Consider the following 22,462-nt stretch of genomic DNA (forward strand, 5'->3'; position numbering starts at 1 on the left):
TTTTAGATTTGACTTCCATTTTGCTTGTCTGTATACTTTAACAGCCCATCAAGAACCTTGCTTGGTTCCTTTTGTTTCTTGAAGGGATTTTTTTAAGGCAGAGATTTATAAAATGTTAATTGTCCCTCTGTTGTACATTAAGATAAGAAAATTTTGGACCTGTTCAAAATAACGATAAAGGATAAAATACATCTTTAAGCTATTCTTCAGTAGGCTGAGGAGGAGATTTAAAGTATAATTACAATAAAGGATACCTAGTTCTAAGCTGTGATAATCCATTTATAAAATTAGTGAGTATTCTAGATCCATATTCATGTAATACTTTTTGCAGAGAATGTTTAGGAACAGATTTTTCCAATACTCCCTGTATGAACAGATTTCACATAAGCAGGAACTATTTGAAAAGAGTGGTTCTTGGTATTCTGAGGAGAGATGCTATGCTACTAGAATTCTGATTACAGAACAATTTACACAACTAATTTTGAACCATAAATGACAATTTATGTGTGTTTTTAAATGACAGCTGAGAAGTTCTTAACTAGAGCATGGTGCTGATCAATTACTTTGGGCATATTTGCTACAAATATTATAATGCAGGGGTAGTCAGCCTGTGGTCCTCCAGATGTTCATGGACTACAATTCCCATGAGCCCCTGCCAGCGTTTGCTGTAACCCCCTTTCCAGTAACCCAGTGTATGGCTTTTGGGGAAAGTTCCAATCTCAAAGACTTCTTAGTAGAAGCCTTTAAAAAGAAAACTCTGATCTCAGCTAGGAAAGACTTGATGGATGCTGGAGCAGCTCTAATGTTCTGAGAAGCTAAAATTAAAGCTGTCCTCTAACTTTAAGGAAATTGTTGCTTAGAATCTCTGGCTGGAGGGCAACGCTAATGGTTCGGTTTTTTAGAAAGGAACTCTGTCTGTTCCCAGTACTTGCTGCTGTTACAATGTCGCGAAAATCCACAGATGGCAGTCCTGTTTCTCACCCCTCCCGCCCCACACCCCACACTGCCTACCCAGAAAGGAACTCTCGCTACACACTCGGCGTCCCTGCCTCCGCGGGCGAGACTGTTTCAGTTCGGCGATCGGGCCAGGTGAGAAAAGTGAAACCACCGCCAGCCGCGGAGAACTGGGGCTATGCAGGCGAACATTCAAAAGCAGCCTTTCTGGCCACGCTCCCAGCGTTGCCGCGGGCCTCCTGGGACCGGAGCCAGCTTCTTGCCTGCCCGCTCTAGGGAATTTTGTGTCCCACGAGGAATGGAAGCAGCGCCTGCCAAACTGGAGGCCGACGGAGCCTCCTTTCGGGAAGGACTTCCGAGCCTGGCAGCATTGGGGAGTTAAGAGCTTCTGCCGCGTCAGGCCTTCATCGCCCCGAGGCCAGCTAAGCTGCGCGGTTTGAGCCCTCGCACGCCCCGTATCGGGCCCGGCCGAGAAGGAAGGGCTAAAATGGCGGCGGGCGGGGAACTTTTTTTCTTTTCTTTTAGAGCGAGCAGCGCACGGTGAGTTCGGCGTCCGCTCGACACAGCGCGGACTTTAGTGCTGGCAAGCAAAACTGAGGCGAAAAGGAAGGAGTATGAAACTTAGTTAACCCGCGGCTTCTACCATCTTCGGCTTTCGTTAGAACTCCCTGACGGGGAGCCGTAGGACCCTACCCCGGGCTGCCGGACCCTGCGTCTCCCGCCCTTCGCCTGTTGCCTGTCGAGAGAAGAGCGACCTATGTTTGAATCCTCTTAATATAACCGGGGAGAGGAAGGGAGGGGGCACCCCGTGTGTTCCCCCCACCCCACCCCACCCCATGATCGTTCTGCTCCTGCGCCAACTCTGAAAGGGACCGGACTTAACGGTAACTTTCGGGGTGGCGGAAAGGGGACCTCATCTCTTCTGATTACTCCTCACGCTGCCTCTTTGACACGAGACCGTTATAGTCGGATGCGGGCATCCTTTTAAGCAGGGCGGTGATTCGAAATGGCCCGTCCCTTGTCTTTTTACATCTGAGTTTTGAGACAGTAATATTAGCCCCTCCCGTTTGGTTCTCAGAGCCTTGACAGTTTGCCTTGGGGGAGCGGTGGCCTTGGTCACTCCAAAGCCAGTCCGTGTTCGCACCTCCTTTTGCAAATGTAAGTTCTTGTTTCTTGAGGCAACAGGAGTTTCCCCACTTATACAGCACCATTGTAAGGACGCTATCAGAGCTGCTGTTTCAGACCATCGTCCAAGGGATCTGGGAAATACTGTTGTTGTTTTTTTAAACAAAAGCCAGGCTTTGTTCAGCTGGCACCTGGTGCTCTGAAATGGCCACAGAATGATGTAACAGGGGTGTAGTGCATCCTGTTGCAAAGTTGCTTTAATCTAAACCCACTGAAATCAACAGGCTTTTGAAGTGCAGTTCAATGGTAGAGCATATGCTTTGTATGGAGGAGGCCAGGGTTCAATTCCTGACATCTGTTTAAAATGATCAGGTAGTAGGTGATGTGAAAGGCATACTTGAGATCTTGGAGAGATGCTGCTTGTCAGAGTAGGTGGTACTTATTAAACCAATGGTCTTACTCAATGATATGAGCAGCCTTAGTGGTGCTGGCTATTGTGTTGGAGCTGCTTGGCTCTGACCCAGATGGCCAGTGCCACTAGGACTCCTTGCTGTAGTTTCCAGCATCTTCTGAAGTAGTGACCCACCAGGATATTTCCTGGAAAGCCAAAGGGCCAGCGTGCCTCAGTGAGCCAGTCATTATACACTATGCAGTGCTCCTAGTGACTTTGTATTAATTATAAGTTACCAAAAATTAAACTTCATATCCACAAAGAAATATAGAAAGGTATATTTCCCAGTTTTCCATCATTGATGCATATTAAAACAGACCACGTGCTCTTAGCACCATGATTCCTCTACCAAAGCATAGTAAGTGGCTAGCAATTCCGTAGTTTGGCCAGACTGTGTTTCAAGCTAGTTATCCTGGTTGTATTAGCGGCTAGCCATTTTGTTGAAGACGGCCAGAAAGATAGGCATGTCAAGTGTCTGCTACAGACTTGCAGTCCCCCACCAATAAGGCCTCCCAATAGTCCTAACGTTGGGGGAGGGCAGAAATTATGTTGGGCTGTGTGCCCAGCATCACATGCCAGAAAAAAAAAACTTTGATAGAATGTTGGTCAATGCAACATGTTTAGGTTTTTGCAAAGTTTTGGTACGTAACCCAATGTATTTACCTTGCTTCAATATTTTAATTTTTTAATTTAGGCATATTGCTAGCTAACTTGAGATGTTTATTGTTTGTTCTGAAAAATAAGTAACATATTATAATTTTATAATATCTACTGCTTGTGGAACTAAAAAATCAAAGAAGTCATTGACAAGATTACAGAAATAACTTTCTGTTGCATTTGTCACGTAATGTTATCTGGTGATTTTTTCCATTATCTGTTACCTTCATATAGTTCTGTTGCAAAAGTGAGAGAGATCCTAAAACAGAGCTTGATTGAGAGCCATTTATTTTTTAAATGCTTCTAAAATGTAAAAGGATGAGATCTGGAGATGCTTATAAATAAATGGAGTTCAGCATTATTCCACAACTATTTATCATCACTTCTACCCCATTAGAACATCTTTTCAATATGAACTCAAAACTGAAAAGAATATTAAAATAATTCAATACACTTGGTAGCAATTGGAAAGTGAGCTTCAAAGGTACGGTTTTGTTTTGACCTGCAATTTTATGCAAATTTTATTTGGAGCAGCTGGCATGCTGCTGTCACGAACCACTGCCATCATCAGTCGTTTCATGCAAGACAGATTGGATTCCTTGAAATTTTTCATTTTTGAGAACTGTAAAATATTAATTTTTATAGGCTAGGATATAAAGAAAATTCCCCTCAGCTGGCAGCTAAGTGGGGTTGAACCTGGTCAGTATGTAGATAGGAGACTACCAAGGAATTCTAGGGTTGCGATGCAGAGAAGCAGGCAATGGCAAACCACCTTTGTTTATCTCTTGCCTTGGAAACCCTACTAGTTCACCATAAGTCATGTGTAACTTGACAGCAAAAAAAAGTTAAAATAATAAAAATAATTTCATAATTATCTTCCACTGTTGACATAAATCACCTGAAATTAATATAAATGATCTCACTGTAAAATACCTTTATATTAATGTTTAGCTATGTAAATGTGCATGTTTGTTGTATCTTTAAATTGTTTTAAAAATTCTAATTTTAAGTTGTTTGTTCTTCCAGAACTTCAGTAATCATTGACTATTAATGATGAACCAACTCTGCATAAAGTTACTTTTGTATCACGGTTCTTAGATGAAACCCAAGCACTTCTGTTGTGTATATATATTTTTCCGTGAAGTGATAGAATCTTGACTATTCAGCTTACATGTGTAAATCACTACGCTACTGCATTAGCCACTGCCTGTATGCAGCAATGACAAAGCTGGAAGAAGCAAACAGAGAAGTGAGCATGCATTCTTCTGTCCGGTATTTGGGCTATTTAGCCCGAATGAACTTACTGGTTGCAATATGCATGGGCCTTTATGTCAGATGGGAGAAGAATGCAGATGCATTAATACTTGTGATTTTTATCCTGGCTCTTTTTGTTCTAGGCATTGCCAGTATACTTTATTACTATTTTTCCATGGAGACAGCAAGTTTAAGTCTTTCTAATCTTTGGTTTGGATTTCTACTTGGCCTTCTCTGTTTTCTTGATAATGGTGCTTTTAAAAAGGATGTAAAAGAAGAAGCAACCCAATACTTGCTCCTTTCCTCAATTATTATAAGGATATTACATGCTTTAGTGCAGAGGATATGTGGCTGTATCCATCATCGACCCACTCTGCTAACAACGGTTGAGTTCCTGGAACTGGTTGGGTTTGCAATTGCCAGCACAACTATGCTGATACAAAAATCTATGAGTATTATTTTATTGGTTGTGGCTTTAGCAATGCTCATTATTGATTTGCGGATGAAATCTTTCCTTGCCATTCCAAATTTGGCCATCTTTGGCATCCTGGCCTCAGTATTGTTTTTTCCTTCCCTAGCAATACCCACCAATCCATTTGCCTTGGGATGCTTTTTTAGCTGTCTAATCACAGACCCTCTTCTTGACGTGTACTTCTGTGGACTATCAGTTACAGAACGTTGGAAACCCTATTTGTTTCGTGGAAGAGTGTGTAGAAGATTTTCAGTCATCTTTGTTGGACTTATTGAGTTTATTTCTTTTATACTATCGGCCTTCAAGCTTGGCGATTTGGATCTTTGGTATTTTGTGATACCGGGGTTTTCTATTTTTGGAATTTTCTGGATGGTCTGCCATATCATTTTTCTTATAACTCTTTGGGGATTTCATACAAAATTGAATGACTGTCACAAAATCTACTATACACACAGGGCGGAGAACAACAGCCTTGATAGAGTCATGGCATCTAAAGGCATGCGTCACTTTTGTTTAATTTCTGAGCAACTTGTATTTTTCAGCCTTCTTGCAACAGCGATTTTTGGCGCTGTATGTTGGCAGGTATGTTATAACTTGTTTAATCTTTTGTCACACTTGGTACATTAAGTATTATTATTACAGTTTATAATGTGCAACAGGTTAGTATAAAGGTAAAGGTAAAGGTATCCCCTGTGCAAGCACCGAGTCATGTCTGACCCTTGGGGTGACGCCCTCTAGCGTTTTCATGGCAGACTCAATACGAGGTGCTTTGCCAGTGCCTTCCCCAGTCATGACCGTTTACCCCCCAGCAAGCTGGGTACTCATTTTACCGACCTCGGAAGGATGGAAGGCTGAGTCAACCTTGAGCCGGCTGCTGGGATCGAACTCCCAGCCTCATGGGCAAAGCTTTTAGACGGCTGCCTTACCACTCTGCGCCACAAGAGGCTCTTGTCACAGGTTAGTATATCAGGGGCTTATGAGAGCAGTATGGCTGCATCAAACTGAAACTATTCCCCTTGGAGACGTTGATCTGCCCCATGTGGCTTATCCCATCCACAAAATATTGGCAGTTTATTACAGTTGTAGAGAAGTGTTAACTCAGCCTAAAGGTAACGTTTTATAATATAGTTTAGCTTGGAAACTAGCTGCATTACAATTACATATATGCATACTGTTGTAGGTTATAGCACCATTTCCCAAAATGCAGGAATATATTGCAAAATGTTTGTGGTACGTTTGAGTGAATTGAATGATTGCTTTTTATTATAGTGTGCTTTCAATTTGATACAACACATCTCTACATCTCATGCAGATATGCTGATGTCCCTGTCTATATGATCCCTGTCATTAGACACTGGACATGCTACTTTGGGCAGGCATGCAACGTTGTCCTTCATTTTCTCTATCTGAAAAATTTTTGGTTGGACATTAAACTGTTCTTTGTCCCATCTTAACTATGGGCTTTTCTGCATGGATTTTTCATCAGCTATGGCTCTATACTACTTTGGTTTCCACCTGATTTCCACATGCATTGTTGTGCCCTTAGTTTTTGCTTCTTTTGTTGTCTGTTTTTTCCTAGTCCTTTCCAAACTACTTTTACTTCTGTCTTTTTCTGGAAGCAGCTTTTGAGACATCTGTTTCTTTGTGTGCAATGTTTCTGTGGTTTTCTTTGTCCCTCCCACTCACCTCCAGTCCACTTTCCAATGATTGGACTGTCATAATCATCAAACTACTCCCTCTCCTCTACTTGCCCTGAAGACAAGCAATGTCTGAGACTTCTTTCTTTAAACAAAATACAACCCTTGGATCGACATATTGATATAACGTTCACCCCCAAAAGTTTAAGTTTAGCAGGTTCTCTGAATCTTCAGCCTTCATTTTAAAAAAAGGAAAGTTAAGTATCTGTCCTCTTCCTTTGCAGAGATAGGCTCTTTTCCTTATCGCTGTGAAGGAAGGGGTTACAGCCTTGTTTTTCTTTCTTTTTTAAAATTTAAGCTGGGGTTTTAGAGAACCTGACAAACTTGTCATTACAATGGTATGTCAATATATACTGCCATGATACTGTTATACCAACATCAAAATTCACAAGAACGGGGGGGGGGGGGTGTTGTGATGCCATTGATGACGGCAACACCCTCATTTGAAAATCCTAACTATTTAAGACATATTTGGAAGAAAATAAACGGATGCTATAACTGTGAAAATGTGGGAGGAGTTGCTGAAAAGCCATGACCAGATTGATCATTTGTCAGGAAAATCTTCTAGATTATTTGCCAGGAAAATCAGGAGCCCCCCAAAAAGCCCAGTGCCTTAAGTCATAGAAAAGCTCAGCTGAGAATGGAGCTTGTCCCTGCTCCAGGTTCTATTTTTTCGTGAGCCTACAATATGACTTATGTAAATCAAACAGACTGGAAACACCAAAACAAACAGAACTCACATAGTTAAGACATTTGCTTATTTAAAGGGAGTACTTTCTGGCTAATAACAAGCGATAGAGCTAGTTTGGTGTAGTCGTTAAAGAGCAGTGGTTTCTAATCTGGAGAACTGGTTTTGATTCCCCACTCTTCCACATGCAGCCAGCTGGGTGACTTTGGGTCAGTCACAGTTCTCTCAGAGCTTTCTCAGCCTCATCTGCCTCACAGGGTGTCTGTTGTGGAGAGAAGAAGGGAAGGGAATTATTGGCTGCTTTGAGACTCCTTTGGGTAGTGAAAAGCAGGGTATAAAAAGCAACTCTTCTAACCACCTGAAACTGTGCTTATTGCATTTAAACAAAAAACTGCCTTAATCTCTATTCATGGTAATTGTTTGAATAATTCTGTATAAATAAACTGGCTACCACTTTGGAACAAGATGAAATCATAGAATCATAGAGTTGGAAGGGATCTCCAGACTCATCTAGTCCAACCCTCTGCAGAATGGAGGAAATTCACAACTACTTGTCCACTACAGTGATCCCATATCCATGCCCAGATGATGCCCTTCTGCCCATGCACTTACAATCTGTCTAAGATAAACAATTCAGAACCCCATCCAGAGCCAGGGTAGGGGGACCCCAGGCATTTCAGATTATGATTAAGCCAATAGATAATTTAATTATTGGTCTTCATCGCAGTCTGATTTTAATAGCTATACACATGCTTTTTGTTTTCTGAACATTAGAATGAATTGCATCTGTCCAAGATGACTGAGAAAAAAATTCGTAGTCAGAATTTTCATTTAAATATGCAAGTAATGTCTGACTACTAGTGTCAGTAGCCTTTCTTAACAGGAAAAAAACTCATGTTCAATACTATTGCAATTATGCTCCCAAAATCAATTAATACGGTTATAACAGTTGTTAAAGTATAATCACATTACTTTTGACACAGTTGTTTCACATCCTCTTATTGCTAAAAATAAAAGTCTTGCCACAGTTTCCGTTATCTCAGGGTTTTGGTTAGACATTTAAAAGACTACCATCTGATCCTCTGAGTGGCATTTACAGAGCAGTGGACTACAGTATTTAAAATGAATTCCAATGTACAATGGGCAAGAAAAAAATGCTAAAGATTCTGTCTTTTCTGGACCACAGGGACAAACTCTCTGTGCATATGGGATTTTATTGAATCTCCCATATAAAAGTGTGGAGGGCAATACATTGAATCTTGCCAGTGTATAAGCTCTTCATAAATCTGGGTCAGAGAGAAGCAAAATAATAGAGCACTAAGCATTGTCCTTTTTGTACAGTCCCCATGCTCCAAAGGAAGCATCTATTCCTTACCATATGTATAAGTTTTTGCAATTCCAGATCTAGGAGTCTGCATTTGATTACAACAAACCTAGACCTTTCTGGAAGGGAGTGTAGTAATTCTATGGGTAATCCAATAGAATTAATTTTCTCTTTAATTAATTTTAGCCACTCTGAACTTTGATGTGCAGATTAAGCTATTTAATACTAAGCATATACTACTTAATGTATATATTATACCCCATACCCCAGCCATCAAAAATTGTCCTTTTATTGGAAACTTCTCTACAGTTTTGTAGATGAAATAGAACAAACGCTCCTAAATATACAGCAGTTGATGATGGCTGATTTCATTGCAAGATTGGAAAGAGATGGATGGGTGTGGTGTTGGCAAAGTGTATCAGTTCGGATCCTGATGATTTTATATCTAACAGTTTTTCATGTGTTAGGCGTTCTAAAGATGCACAAGTTAATGAGGCGAGAATCTATTTGGCTCATCTCTGTACTCATTTTCATGTAATGATTTTGAATGGCTCATTACCAGGAGGTTATTTAGGGGAAGAAACATTTGCTTCCAGACGAGGATACCATGTGGTGGGTAACTAGTAGTATCTAAATGCATCTCTCATTCTTTGTAGAAATCCAATGGAATCTTCATGAGTGTGTTTCTTATTGTCTTACCTCTTGAATCCATGGCTCATGGTTTATTTCATGAGCTGGGAAACTGTTTGGGAGGAACATGCATAGGGTATGCAGTTGTGATTCCTACCAATTTCTGCAGGTATGATATTGATTAACACTTTACAGATAATAATGATGTTTTTAAGATTGTTTGAACTGTCATTGTGCCAGTATGTTTTTTTCCAAAACGAATGTTAAATTATTAACCAATTTTATATAAGCTTTCTCTTCTCCCTCTCCCCTTTCTGAACAACATACTTGAATGTTACTGCATAAGTAGTGGATTTGTTTTACTTTTGACTCTATGGCAGCACATCAGAGTTATTCTGACTGTGCTAAAATAAATTTGTCAACAGGCTTGGAGAAAAATGCCTTGATCATTTAATAGAAGCTTAGTGTGGAAATGGGCAGATGAAGCTTTTCCTGGTATGGAAGTAAATAACATCACCTGGTAAAAAAAAAAACATCCCATTAAGCTTTGGTTAAATGAACAGGTTATTTTTTCTCCAGGCAACTCTGTACTGAAACCTTTCTCTGGGATTGGTATGCTTAAACAGCATGCTGAATTTTTGACAGCTTTGTGTTCAGTGATGGAATCCTACTAAAGAACTAGTAGGATTTTTATGTTAACTTTAAAGAGGATACTCTCAGCAGTTACAAAAGATTTCAGTATTAGAGAAAACAGGTGAGCTGTTTTTTCAACTGGCCTCTGTTCTAACATGTTTTATCTGACTGTATTTTCCCATACCTTTAACTTCCCTGAGTTGGGAGGAACAGGATGATTGCTTTTGTTTGTGGTGATTTCTACCTGTCTTACTATTTGTACATAAAGCTCAAGAGTTCTTAAAAGAACAAGAATAGCTTTACAAGACTCAGAGCAAATGAACTGAAAAATAACTATGTCCTGTGAGTTGAAACTTGCGTTCTGTTGCATTCCCTTATAGCAGTGTTTCTCAACCTGGGGGTCGGGACCTCTTTGGGGTTCGAATGACCCTTTCAAGGCAAGCAGCTTGGGGGTAGGCGCCATTGTTGCTGTTCCTCCTGAAGGCACCCGGCTATTTATATACAATGTATTTATATACTATAAAGAACAATGGATCTTCACGCTATTGGTCAGTTTCGGTTTAATTTCTTTGAAAGAACACTTGCATAATTTTATGGTTGGGGTCACCACAACATGAGGAACTATATTAAAGGGTCGTGACATTAGGAAGGTTGAGAACCACTGCCTTTATAGCAAATTAATTTTGTGCATGCAAAGTAAGCCTGCTCATTTCAGTGCAGCAGACTGCATTACTAACTACAGTAAAAGAATTGATTGGCATCAGTATTTCTACCATACTAATACTGCATCCCACTAGGGATTTTAAAAGCTCTTCCAGACTTCTGTTACAGTAAATATATTTTTCCTTGCATTTCTTCTGAGGCCAGTGCTGTTAACTATTCGGTTTATGCATCATTTATTCACTGAAGAATGAGCTTAGGTTTTTAAGGTGGCACATAGAAGATCTGAATCACTTAAATTAATATTATGCTCTAGAAACCCCATGTCTTTTTAGAGGATGGGTGAGCATGGAGACAAGAAACACAGATGCACGCTGGGGATAGAAGATCACTGTCTGAACTTTTATATTGAAAGCTGGGTCTACAGCCAATTAGGTTGATGGAGAATGGAGAAGAATGTGTTCTTCTAAACCAGACTACAGAATAAGGACCCCCAAAGAACATAGGCTAGTACTCATAAATTGACAGGCCTGCAACTGAGCAGCACCTCAGCATTTTATGTAACTCTTATATAGCCTTCTCACCAACATAGTTCTTAATGGATGTGAATGAAGAACCCTATGAATGAATGAACAGTAGGCACCCCTGTTCATGTGAGGAGGGATGTCTCTGGTTGTGGTCTATTTTCCCCCTCTTCCAGCTGCAGTCCTTTTCCCAGTTTTCTGGGGGGAGGGTGCTCCCCATTTTCCAGGAGCAGGCTTTTAGAGGACATGAAGGGCTTTAGAGGAAAGGAGTTGGGTGAAAGCCTTATTGCTCAACTGAAACGCCACTTGCAATTCCTTGGATCCCACCCAACATAAAGATGTAACATTTCTGAAAATGGTGAAGAAGTGGGGAGATAAATCCCATATATGTCATAACTTATCACCTAAATCTGTTTTACCATTTTTGACATCATTTGGAATGCAGTAAGCATATGTAATTACATTGTTTTATAAATTTAGCAATATAAATACGAACATTCAAATGCATGAGACTGAATACTATCATCCACAGCACCCTGTTCTAACATAGCACATGTATTTTAGTTTTTGCTATCTGAGAGGCAGGAAAAATAAAAGTTAACATTTGAAAACATTTTTGGTAATAAATACATCTATTTTAACAGAAAACAATCTTAAACAATCACTATTGGACTAGCTGCATATTGGGATATTGTATTATATTTTTATAATAAATGCCAGACTCTTCAACAGTATATTCATCCTACACTTTAGAATTCTGGACATAATTAGTTGTATTTAAAGTTTCAACATATTTTGGCAAACCTTTTGTATATTTCTGCAGTATTTGCAGAAGTTATTATGTAATGCTGTGGGTAGTCTTACATAACAATCTTCATACTACACAGTTTGAGTAACACCTTGTCTTCAAAAAGTTTTCAAAGTCTTTAGAGAGTCCCCCCAAATATCCTGTTGTTCTGGTGGGGGGGCGTCCTCAGCAAAGGTGACTGGAAAAGATCTTTTTATTTGCCTAATTTTCTTCTTTCTTTTAGGCCTCCTCTGCCTGCAGCAGTTTTTTTTGTTTGTTTGTTTTAAATGCACATACATAAACTAAGCAGTCATGTGGGTCTCTATGCTCAGTTTAAAAAATGCACCCCAAATGCAAATTTACCACCTCAGGTGAAGACTTGGCAATGTTAGAAATGACATCTATTGCACTTATGGTGTTTAGACTATAGATCTTGTCAGTGTTTCACAGAGCCCTGTTTTATAAACATCTTTGTTTTTAAATGTATTAGCCAGCACAGTTGTAAAATAGTTAACCTATATCATAAAGCAAAGTTCTATTAATGGCAGAAGCATCCTGATTGTAACTTTCCTTTTTTTTCTACCCTCCCCCTTCCCCAGTCCTGATGGCCAACCAACTCTCCTTCCACCCGACCATGTACAAGAGCTAAACTTAAGATCAACAGGCATGCTTAATGACATTCAAAGATTCTTTGCATATCATATGATTGAAACTTATGGCTGTGACTATTCTACAAGTGGACTTTCTTTTGATACCCTTCATTCCAAACTGAAATCTTTTCTTGAAGTTCGGACACCTGATGGACCCCGGCATGACACATATGTTCTGTACTACAGTGGCCATACTCATGGCACTGGAGAATGGGCACTAGCAGGTAACTGGCATTTGCAGCTCTTCACTGCATTTATGTTATCTTCAGTTTAATTATTTGCTTTTTGTAAATTAACAGGTACACATTTTATATTCCTTATATAAACAAGAACTAATTTTGGCTTGATGGTGCTGCTGGGGGGGTGATGAAGAGGCTTTTTTGGCCTGCCTTTTGTTTTATTTTTTTCCATATAGAAGGCAGGCATCTGTGTGTGCTTGAGAAGATGCATACATGCTAGGGACACATCTATGTGAATTAACCCTTCATAGGTCCAAATTCACTCTGGAAAAGCCAAGCATAAGATATTTAGAGAACAGTTACTTTTTAATAAAACATTGAAAACTGGTAATTTAAAAGCCTAGAACTATTAGTCAGTCAGTAAACCTTTATTGGCATATAGAACCACAAGGTTAAGATTCAAAACATATAACACAAAAGGTTAACAAAATTTTGGTTTAAAACACAACAATTTTACTTAGTAAAACTCAGTACACACGATTGCCATAGTACCCCAATTGTTCCAAATAGTCTCTCATTTGCCATTAACAAACAAGGCAGTTACTTGGTATTTTGAGTTTATGCCCTTTCTCAGAGCACAATGGCTAAACATTCTGCTACACACACTCTTAGTTCAGGAGATATATCCGCTAATAACTTTTTGGTGCCTCGAGCAGATAATTTATTAGTCCGCAAAAGGGAGCTTAACAAGAAAGAAAGTTTAGAAAATAACAGGTGAGAAGAGAATAAATGAAAAATAGATTCAGGTTCACCAAGCTGACAATCACATGGCATTTGATCATAAAGAATATTCTGATATCTCACAAACAGTACTGCTTAAGGAAAGATTTTCATGAATGCACGATGATGGAAAGAGTTTAGTAAACTAACAAAATACTGGGCCCTAGATTTCTCAGGAAAGGGAAGGTCAAAAAAGGAAGGAGAACAGATCTGGTTGACTCCAGCATTGATGGTTTGTTTCTCAATGTCCCAGATCCTTCTCTGGATTGTCTGGAGTCTGTAAGTTTTCCCTGAGTTAGCCAATAGATTAATATCAATACCGCAAAGTATTTATTTTATGAAGAATAAATTGGGACTATTTAGAGCAATGAGAATCATAAGTAAATTGGCCATTAAACTAAAGGATTGGGACCAAAAGTGCAGTCTCAACCAATATTTAATGGTAATCCATGCTGTGGATTCCAACAGATGGAGACCTAGCTCAGCATAAGGGACTCAACAGTTTGGGATACCAAGGATACAGTAAAGAAAAGTCATACAGATTTGTTATACCTCCTTATTATAAGCCTAAATCCAAACGGGAATACCATATATTATTTGCATTATTCTTTTAGCCTGAAAAACCTGGATGGCAGCTGGCACAAATTGATTCCCTCTTTGGTAATTAAATAATTAAATCAGGGGGCTGCAGACAGCTGGTTTTTAGCCAAAACAAGGGAATGGTTCCAGTGTGAAGACCAACTTTATTTATAATGATGAAGGACACCAAGGTATCTAAAGGTGTTAACCTGTTCAATAACTCTTGCATCTCCTTTCCAATGAAAACATTTCCATGAAGAAAACAAAGATTTTCGTTTCCTCAAAACTGATGAATAGAGAATTCTGATTACAGTAAGCAACAAAAGGCATTTTAAGCCGACTTTAGAGCAGCCTTCCCCAATCCCTGGGCTTCGGCCCGGTACCGGGCCGTGGTGGGGGAGGAGGGAGGCATGGGCGTGCCAGGAGCGATCAGCTGCTTTGGCGGCCAATCAATCCCAGGCCCCAGCACAGCGAGAGCTGCACTGCGGGAGGGGGCGGGGCGCCAGTGGGTGCAAACACGCAGGAACAGAGTTGCCACACCTGCGCGTTTGCGCCTACCAGTGCGCCGATGCCCGCGCCTCCCTCTCCCCCACCCCCGGGCCTCCCTCTCCCACCCCTGGTCCCCGGCCAGAAAAAGGTTGGGGACCACTGCTTTAGAGAATGAAAGAAGTACGATATCTTCATCCAATAATAAAGGCACAGGTTTAGGGGCATGGACATAATTTCTATACAAATATATAGGTAAATCTCATAGATGCAAAAAGTATAGGGGCTAATAGACAACCTTGCTTAACACCCATGGTCAAAGGGATCCTTTGAGTTAAAAAGGCTTTCTTGTCAAACCTGATTTTGCAAGTATTTGAAGAGTGGAGTTTATGCAAAAGAAAAAGTAATTACTCCTCCATGCCTAGTTGGGATAGCATCTCCCACAGTATTTATTGACAGAGTCAAATGCACCATGCAGATGAATAAAAGCAGCATAGAGGTTCCTTTTTGGACCACTCTTATTTCTCAGCAAGAAAAGACAGTGTAGTAAAATGATGTAAAGTGGAATAACCTGTACTGAAACCAGTTTGTTCTTTCCCTGGAAGGCTTCATGCAGTCATCCATTATGTTATTTTCCCCAAAAGGTCCTTGGAGTATATATTCCCCAATACGGATTGCAGGTTTGCGGGATGATAGTTGTTTGGATTATTGGGATTGCCTTTTTTGAAAATTGGAACTATGATAGAATTTAGCCATGAATCTGGAAGGATATCAGTTATTTCCATTGTAAAAGGCCTCTGCATGCAATTTATTCATAGAATAATAGAGTTGAAAGGGACCTACTGGGTCGTCTAGTCCAACTTGTTGCACTATGCTGGACACTCACAACCCTATCTCTCACCCACTGTAACCAGCCACCCCCTTGAACCTTCACAGAATTAGCCTCTCCATCAGATAGCTATCCAGCCTTTGCTTAAACATTTCCAAAGATGGAGAACCCACCACCTCCTGAGGAAGCCTGTTTCACTGAGAAACCACTTTGTTAGGAACTACTTCCAGATGTTTAGACATAATTTCTTTTGTATTAATTTCATCCCATCGGTTCTCGTCTGTCCCTTCAGGGCAAGAGAGGACAACTCTTCTCCATCCTCTACATCAGGGGTAGTCAACCTGTGGTCCTCCAGATGTTCATGGACTACAATTCCCATAAGCCCCTGCCAGCAAATGCTAGCAGGGGCTCGTGGGAATTGTAGTCCATGAACATCTGGAGGACCACAGGTTGACTACCCCTGCTCTACATGGCACCCTTTTAAATACTTGAAGATGGCTATCAGATCCCCTCTCAGTCGTCTCCTCTCCAGGCTATACAGACCAAGCTCCCCCAACCTTTCCTCATACATCTTGGTCTCCAAACCCCTCACCATCTTTGTTACTCTTCTCTGGACACGCTCCAGTTTGCCTACATCTCTCTTCAACTGTGGTGCCCAAAACTGAACAGAGTACTCCAAGTGAGGCTGAATCAGAGCAGACTAAAGCAGTAACATCACCTACTCCATGATACTCCATTTGATACAGCCCAAAATCCCATTTGCCTTTTTAGCCACTGAGTCACACTGCTGACTCATGTTCAGTGTATAATCTACTAAGACTCCTAGATCCTTTTTATACAGACTACTGCCAAGACAAGTCTCCCCCATCCAATATTGGTGTATATTGCTTTTCCTACCTTAATGCAGAACTTTACATTTAGAGCCAGTTTGGTGTAGTGGTTAGGAGTGTGGACTTCTAATCTGGCATGCCTCCCCCACATGCAACCAGCTGGGTGACCTTGGGCTCGCCACGGCACTGATAAAACTGTTCTGACCGAGCAGTGATATTAGGGCTCTCTCAGCCTCACCCACCCCACAGGGTGTCTGTTGTGGGGAGAGGAATGGGAAGGCGACTGTAAGCCACTTTGAGCCTCCTTCGGGTAGGGAGAAGCGGCATATAAGAACCAACTCTTCTTCTTCTTCTTCTTCTTCTTCTTCTTCTTCCTATCGAATTTCATTTTGTTCAGTTTGGCCCACTTCTTGAGCCTATCAAGATCATCCTGTATTCTGATTCTGTCTTCTGTTGTATTTGCTATCCCTCCCAGTTTAGTATCTTCTGCAAATTTAATAAGTACCCCCTCTAATCCCTCATCCCACAACACAGGCCCCAGGACAGATCCCTGGGTCACTCCACTTGTCACTCTTCTCCAAGAGGATGCTAAACCATTAACAAGTACCCTTTGGGTATGATCTGTCTACCAGTTATCGATCCACCTGACAAATAGGATCCATACCGCATTTTACCAACTTGTCAACAAGAATATCATGTGGAACCTCATCAAAAGCTTTACTGAAATCTAGATAAACTATATCCACAGCATTCCCCTGATCCAGCAAGGGAATCGCTCTCTTGAAAAAAGAGATAGGGTTGGTCTGACATGACTTGTTCTTGCGTAACCCGTGCTGAGTCTTAGAAGAATTTTTGTTCATGAAGTTCGGATGGGTTTTGCCTTTTTTAGTAGCATAAAATAATTGTGTCTGTCTGCTAGGCCAGAGCACACAACTCTGAGTGTTCTTTCATGGGGTGTTGCTTTTGTTTTCTAGGCTATTCAATCTCTGAAAGTGCTTTAAGGCAAATAGGGCCCGAATTAGTACATGGACAAATCTATATTGCAAGATTATTGCAACTAACTTATTATTTAAAACATTTCCTATCATTAAATGACAAACTATCAGAATTTCAATAGAACAGTAAAGACCACCAACAAGTAATAAAAGCTATTCTGTTTTGTCATTGCTGATTAAAAGTATGTGAAAAGACATTCTTCGATTCAAAGTGGTTTTATTTCAAATATCATATTGGAAGTGATGACAAGGGAACTGAAGGAGGTTCCATAACGTTGTCCTGTGAGGTATCTTCATGCTATCCATATGGGGATAATCAGGTCTGAAATGCAATCTGAACATGAGAGCATTGTGGACATGCACTGTAAATAGCTAACCCCTAAACAGAATGAGTCCCCAGTCAAGTTTCCAAAGCATTTTCCATTGATTTGGATATAACTTCACTGTCAAACAGTTATTGATATAAAATGTAGCTTTTTGTGTAGTAATGATATCTTCCATTTCCCTTCAGGTGGCGATGCATTACGGCTGGATACACTTTTAGAATGGTGGAGAGAAAAGAATGGCTCTTTTTGTTCACGTCTTATTATAGTCTTGGACTGTGAAAATGCTCATCCTTGGGTTAAAGAAGTAAGAAAAGTCAATGACCAGTATATTGCAGTACAGGGAGCAGAGCTGGCCAAAGTGGTGGATGTTGATGAAGCAGACCCTCCACGCCTTGGTGACTTTACCAGAGAATGGGTGGAATACAATTGTAACCCTGACAATGATATCAGTTGGTTTGAAAAGGGACGAACTGTCAAAGCCATGTACGGAGTGTCAAAACGATGGAGTGACTATACTTTACACTTGCCAACAGAAAGTGATGTTGCCAAACACTGGATGATGTATTTTCCCCATATCACCTACCCTCTAATTCATCTGGCAAACTGGTTCTGTGGTCTTAATCTTTTTTGGATTTGCAAAGCTTGTTTTAGGTGTTTGAAAAGGTTAAAAATGAGTTGGTTCCTTCCTACAGTATTGGACACAGGACAGGGCTTCAAACTTGTCAGATCTTAAATTAATAACCAAAGATGAGCAAGAGCTCTTATGACTGACTTGTAACAGTTTATGCTGTTAAAGGAAATTTGTTGCTTTTGTAGCAGCATCCCTTTTCTTCAATGCCTTGAGCAATAGTGTATGTGAAGGGTTAAATTCCATTAGGAACCAAGAACAGCATTAGCATTAGGTAAACTGTGTTCCTGAGTTTGAGTTGAATTCTGTAAAAGCCATTAAGTATGATGATGTTTCAGAAATGAGTTTGTATCTTCATAGGTGTTAGAGCTGACTGAAGGCTAAATAAGCAAATTCCTCCCCCCCCCCCCTGCATTGTGCTATGAATGCTCTATGTAGCAGGTGCATCCCATGCATAAATTTTCTACCTTTGGATCACTCTGAGCATTGATGGGTTTCAAGGCCCCATAAAGTAAAAAATGGTAGCTAAGAATAATGCCAGAGATATATCAACAACGTATTAGCCTTCCAGTTTGTGTTTTAAGGGAATGGAGTATCATAGTATTTATTGGAACTTCCATGTGAATGTGTTGAAAAGTGCAACTTTATAACCCTGATATACTAGATGTACATATTGGGGAATCAGTGCTATTGAATTTATTTCAAGATAAGTGTAATTAGGATTGCAACTACAGTGAGTTAATTTGGGATATATCCAATTCCTGATCACCTGTGGCAGTACCAGAGTACTCAGTGGTCCAGCCATAACCTTGGTAAGCAAGCTATTGAATCTGGTGTTGTGAAAAGTGACTAGCTCTCAAATTAGTGCTGTCTTGACTTGCTCTCATGGAGTGATAGCCATGTGCTGAACTGTATTTCAATTTCAAATGTAAAGCAAGTGATCTGTATTGGTGTGTGCTGAGTTATTAGAAAGGGGTATGTCATGGGAATGCCTTCCGAGGCTTCAGAATCTTATTTTAATCCCATTAATTATAAAGTTTGTGGGGGGAAATGTCTAGTATTGGCTGAGAAACAGAAACAGTGAGACCGTAACTGCCTTTAGAACATTCCTAGGGGTTAAATTTTTAACTAGGTGAGGCTCTATTTATAAAAATAAATGTTCACATGCCACTGGTGTTAGGACATTGCTTGAAGTGCCCTTGATCTAAAATAATTGTCAATTAGAGTCCCGTAACTTGATTTCCTTTATTATGGAAGTCACATTGGCAATTTACTGTCTTTTTTCTCTCCTTGTGAATTCTATGGAAGTGTTGGATGATGAAAGCACACATCAGTTAAGGGGATAATTTATAATATTTAAATTTTTGTTTTAACTTTTTAAATATTTTCTAATTATTTCTATATTTCAGCTTGAACATGTCAGTCTTTGTAAAACACTGTTTGGATATAAGAATCATTCTTGCTGAATTAAATTATCTAATAGAATGTTTATTTAAAAACAGCTTTTAAAAATAATGCTGAAGCTAAAACCAGAACTAAGATAACTGACTAACCAAGAAGCCCTTCTATTCAGTAGATCATGGCTTCTACAGATTCAGGAATTGATGGCAGTTTCCCTTTCCTTTCTCTTGCTGCATAACCTATCCCTTGTAGCAGTACTGCTCTTTCGGGATATATGATCTTGAAGTATCTGTTTAGGCACAGAGGTAATCACAGGGGCACATGAAATCAACTGCTAGTTCTGGAATGTGTGAAGAATCATAAATTGCACCCTGCTTGATAATGAATAAATTGTACCAGGGGCCTGACCACAAGTTGTAGTTGAGATAAAAATCAAAATGTGTGGTTGCATCTTGGTTAAGTGCTAGAATTAATGTGCTCTCCCCAATATGTTATCTGCAGTCATGTGGACCACTCTGAGTAAGGTTACTTTGTGTTCTATTGTATGTTCATTATTGTGCATTCACTGTATAGAAAGCTGAAAACATTGTTGAAATTCTGGTTTAGTTTCAGTCAGACTGCCTGTCCAGATTGTTCGTTTTAAGGATATAAAAATGCCACAAAAACAAACTGTTAAGTAGACGAAAAGCATTCTTCTCATGTTCAGGCAACATCACTTCATTAAGAAGTGTTCTGTGCAGAGATTATCTTGATTCTTTATATTTCATTTAGCCTTCTCATTTTGCTTTAATGTGCTAATGCCAATGTCTCACAATAGCTTACATTTAATTGGAATGCAGATTGATAGAGTTCCCTACAAAAGATCCAAGCCATTTCCTTTCTCATGTAATTGCACTTTCATGCATTCTCATTTCTTTAGCTGTGTACTGAAGCCCTTTCTCAGCCTTGAAAATTGGATCTTTTTGTAACTTTCATTATTGTACTTCCTTTGGGGGTATAAAGTGTTAAACTGACTGACACTGAGTCCAACTTCAGTATGTAAAGGGTTTTTTTGCCTGTGTTGGATAGTGCTACTCTAGAAAATTTCCTTGTTACCATTCAAGCTTTTTAATTGAATTTGTTCTATAAAGAGATTATTTAAATATATATATGCCTTTCCTTTATGATGATCCTTTGGTTTCTGTAGCTGAGTTCCAAATTATTCATCTTTGAGGCCCATTATGCACGGGGGGGATAGCGCGCATTCAGGGTGGAATGGCGGCGACTAAAATCACCGATAGCGCACGGCGCCGGCTGCAACCCGCCACAGATTCGGTGCATGCCGCCAAAAAAGCCGCGTTAGCGAAAAGCGAAAGAAAGCGCAGCTTCCGGGTGACCGGGGCACAACCAGAAGCGGCGCCGGGGTCGCCGCGTGCATAATTGGTTACTCTGGGTTTTGCCGCTGTTGCGTCCCATCCTATGCATAAGCGGTTTGTTTCGCTTCTTCCCCCTCCACATTTTCCATGTGACCCAAAATCGCCATTTCGGCGGCCGTGCATAATGGGCCTGTGATATTCAGGTTTTAAGCACATTTAACCTAATCAATATAAAATTACAGTAAGCAGTCTGAAATATTCCATAAAATGGATGATCTGACCATTGATTCCATTCTGCTCTCATAGAGCCTCTTTTACCTAGCTAGAAGTGAAAAGAAGATAAAAAGGTAAAGGTAAAATTATCCCCTGTGCAAGCACCGGGTCATGTCTGACCCTTGGGGTGACGCCCTCTAGCGTTTTCATGGCAGACTCAATACGGGGTGGTTTGCCAGTGCCTTCCCCAGTCATTACCATTTACCCCCCAGCAAGCTGGGTACTCATTTTACCGACCTCGGAAGGATGGAAGGCTGAGTCAACCTTGAGACAGCTGCTGGGATTGAACTTCCAGCCTCATGGGCAGAGCTTTCAGACTGCTGCCCTACCATTCTGCGCAACAAGAGGCTCTTTGAAAAGATGATAGTACCACTGAAATCAACAGATACCAATATCCCTGGAAAAATTTTAAAAGCTCTTGACATGTTGGTTGGAGCTAACATAATGACATCTTGGAGAAATGCTATCAGCTTCCTGCTGTTTCCTGTGGATTGGATCTGGATGAGAATATCCCCCAATGGGAAGTGTTTAGCAGAACAGAATTACCCTGTCTCCTCTGCCAAACACATAACCCCTAAAACGTTGTTTGGAGGTAAATGGAACCTCAGGAGCCACCTGAGAGGTGAATCAAAGGTCTGCAGCAAAAGGCAGAGCCTGGTGAAAAATATCCACCTTGTGCACACACATCTAACCCATTTAGCTGAACTCCAGGCCTTTCTGTCCTGACACTGAAATGGCAATGCCATGGATATTGCCATCATAGCAGAGTTTTTTTATTACATTTTACAATGTCATGGTGTTGCATATGTGATTCTCCTGCTTCAAGTCTTTAAAGCAGGTAGGGAGAAAATGATGTAGAAACGTATCCTTTTCTCCACATCTGCTTCATAGCTTTATTAGAATGCTTTTCCATGGTTTGTTTTGATTTAATATCAATGTAATCCAGCATTAAGAGCCTCTTGTGGCGCAGAGAGGTTGGACCTGAGGCTTACAACCCCAAGCTAGGAATTTCCTCCCATAGTGCAGCCTTCATGCTCTAGAGACTCTGAATCTCTGCCCATGAGGCTGGGAGTTCGATCCCAGCAGCCGGCTCAAGGTTGCCTCAGCCTTCCATCCTTCCGAGGTCAGTAAAATGAGTACCCAACTTGCTGGGGGGTAAACAGTAATGACTGGGGAAGGTACTGGCAAACCACCCTGTATTGAGTCTGCCATGAAAACGCAAGAGGGCGTCACCCCAAGGTTCAGACATGACCCGGTGCTTGCACAGGGGATACGTTTACCATTTTTAAAAAATC

General features: G+C 40.5%; 2 protein-coding genes across 5 annotated transcripts in view; one reads left to right on the forward strand and one right to left on the reverse strand.

Moving 5' to 3' along the window:
* Positions 1-981: 981 nt before the first annotated feature.
* Positions 982-20,685, forward strand: TMEM168 (transmembrane protein 168). Of its 4 annotated transcripts, none has more exons than XM_077338495.1 (5): positions 982-1,089; positions 4,214-5,495; positions 9,279-9,421; positions 12,456-12,730; positions 17,696-20,685. In XM_077338495.1, exons 2-5 carry the CDS (start codon positions 4,359-4,361, stop codon positions 18,241-18,243), a joined length of 2,103 nt encoding a protein of 700 aa, XP_077194610.1. In that variant the 5' UTR covers positions 982-1,089; positions 4,214-4,358; the 3' UTR covers positions 18,244-20,685. The 4 variants fall into 4 exon arrangements, with proteins under 4 accessions (XP_077194610.1, XP_077194609.1, XP_077194608.1 ...); XM_077338494.1 differs by lacking the exon at positions 982-1,089 and adding an exon at positions 1,099-1,838; XM_077338493.1 differs by lacking the exon at positions 982-1,089 and adding an exon at positions 1,099-1,494.
* Positions 7,223-22,462, reverse strand: part of LOC143837945 (uncharacterized) — a 46,672-nt gene continuing 31,432 nt past the window's right edge. Inside the window, exon 10 of the mRNA XM_077338502.1 lies at positions 7,223-7,560. Coding sequence (XP_077194617.1) covers positions 7,550-7,560 — 11 coding nt within the window. The 3' untranslated portion in view covers positions 7,223-7,549. The remainder of the gene's footprint in view (positions 7,561-22,462) is intronic.

Source organism: Paroedura picta, chromosome 5, assembly GCF_049243985.1.
Source record: "Paroedura picta isolate Pp20150507F chromosome 5, Ppicta_v3.0, whole genome shotgun sequence".
In the NCBI taxonomy this organism is placed as follows: Eukaryota; Metazoa; Chordata; class Lepidosauria; order Squamata; family Gekkonidae; genus Paroedura; species Paroedura picta.

Bases quoted from the DNA above. Each gene is read 5' to 3' on its own strand.
- TMEM168 (XM_077338495.1), top strand. From the start codon at position 4,359: ATGTGTAAATCACTACGCTACTGCATTAGCCACTGCCTGTATGCAGCA. The intron at 5,496-9,278 runs GTATGTTATAAC...CATTCTTTGTAG, and splicing joins TTGGCGCTGTATGTTGGCAG to AAATCCAATGGAATCTTCAT. The intron at 12,731-17,695 runs GTAACTGGCATT...ATTTCCCTTCAG, and splicing joins TGGAGAATGGGCACTAGCAG to GTGGCGATGCATTACGGCTG.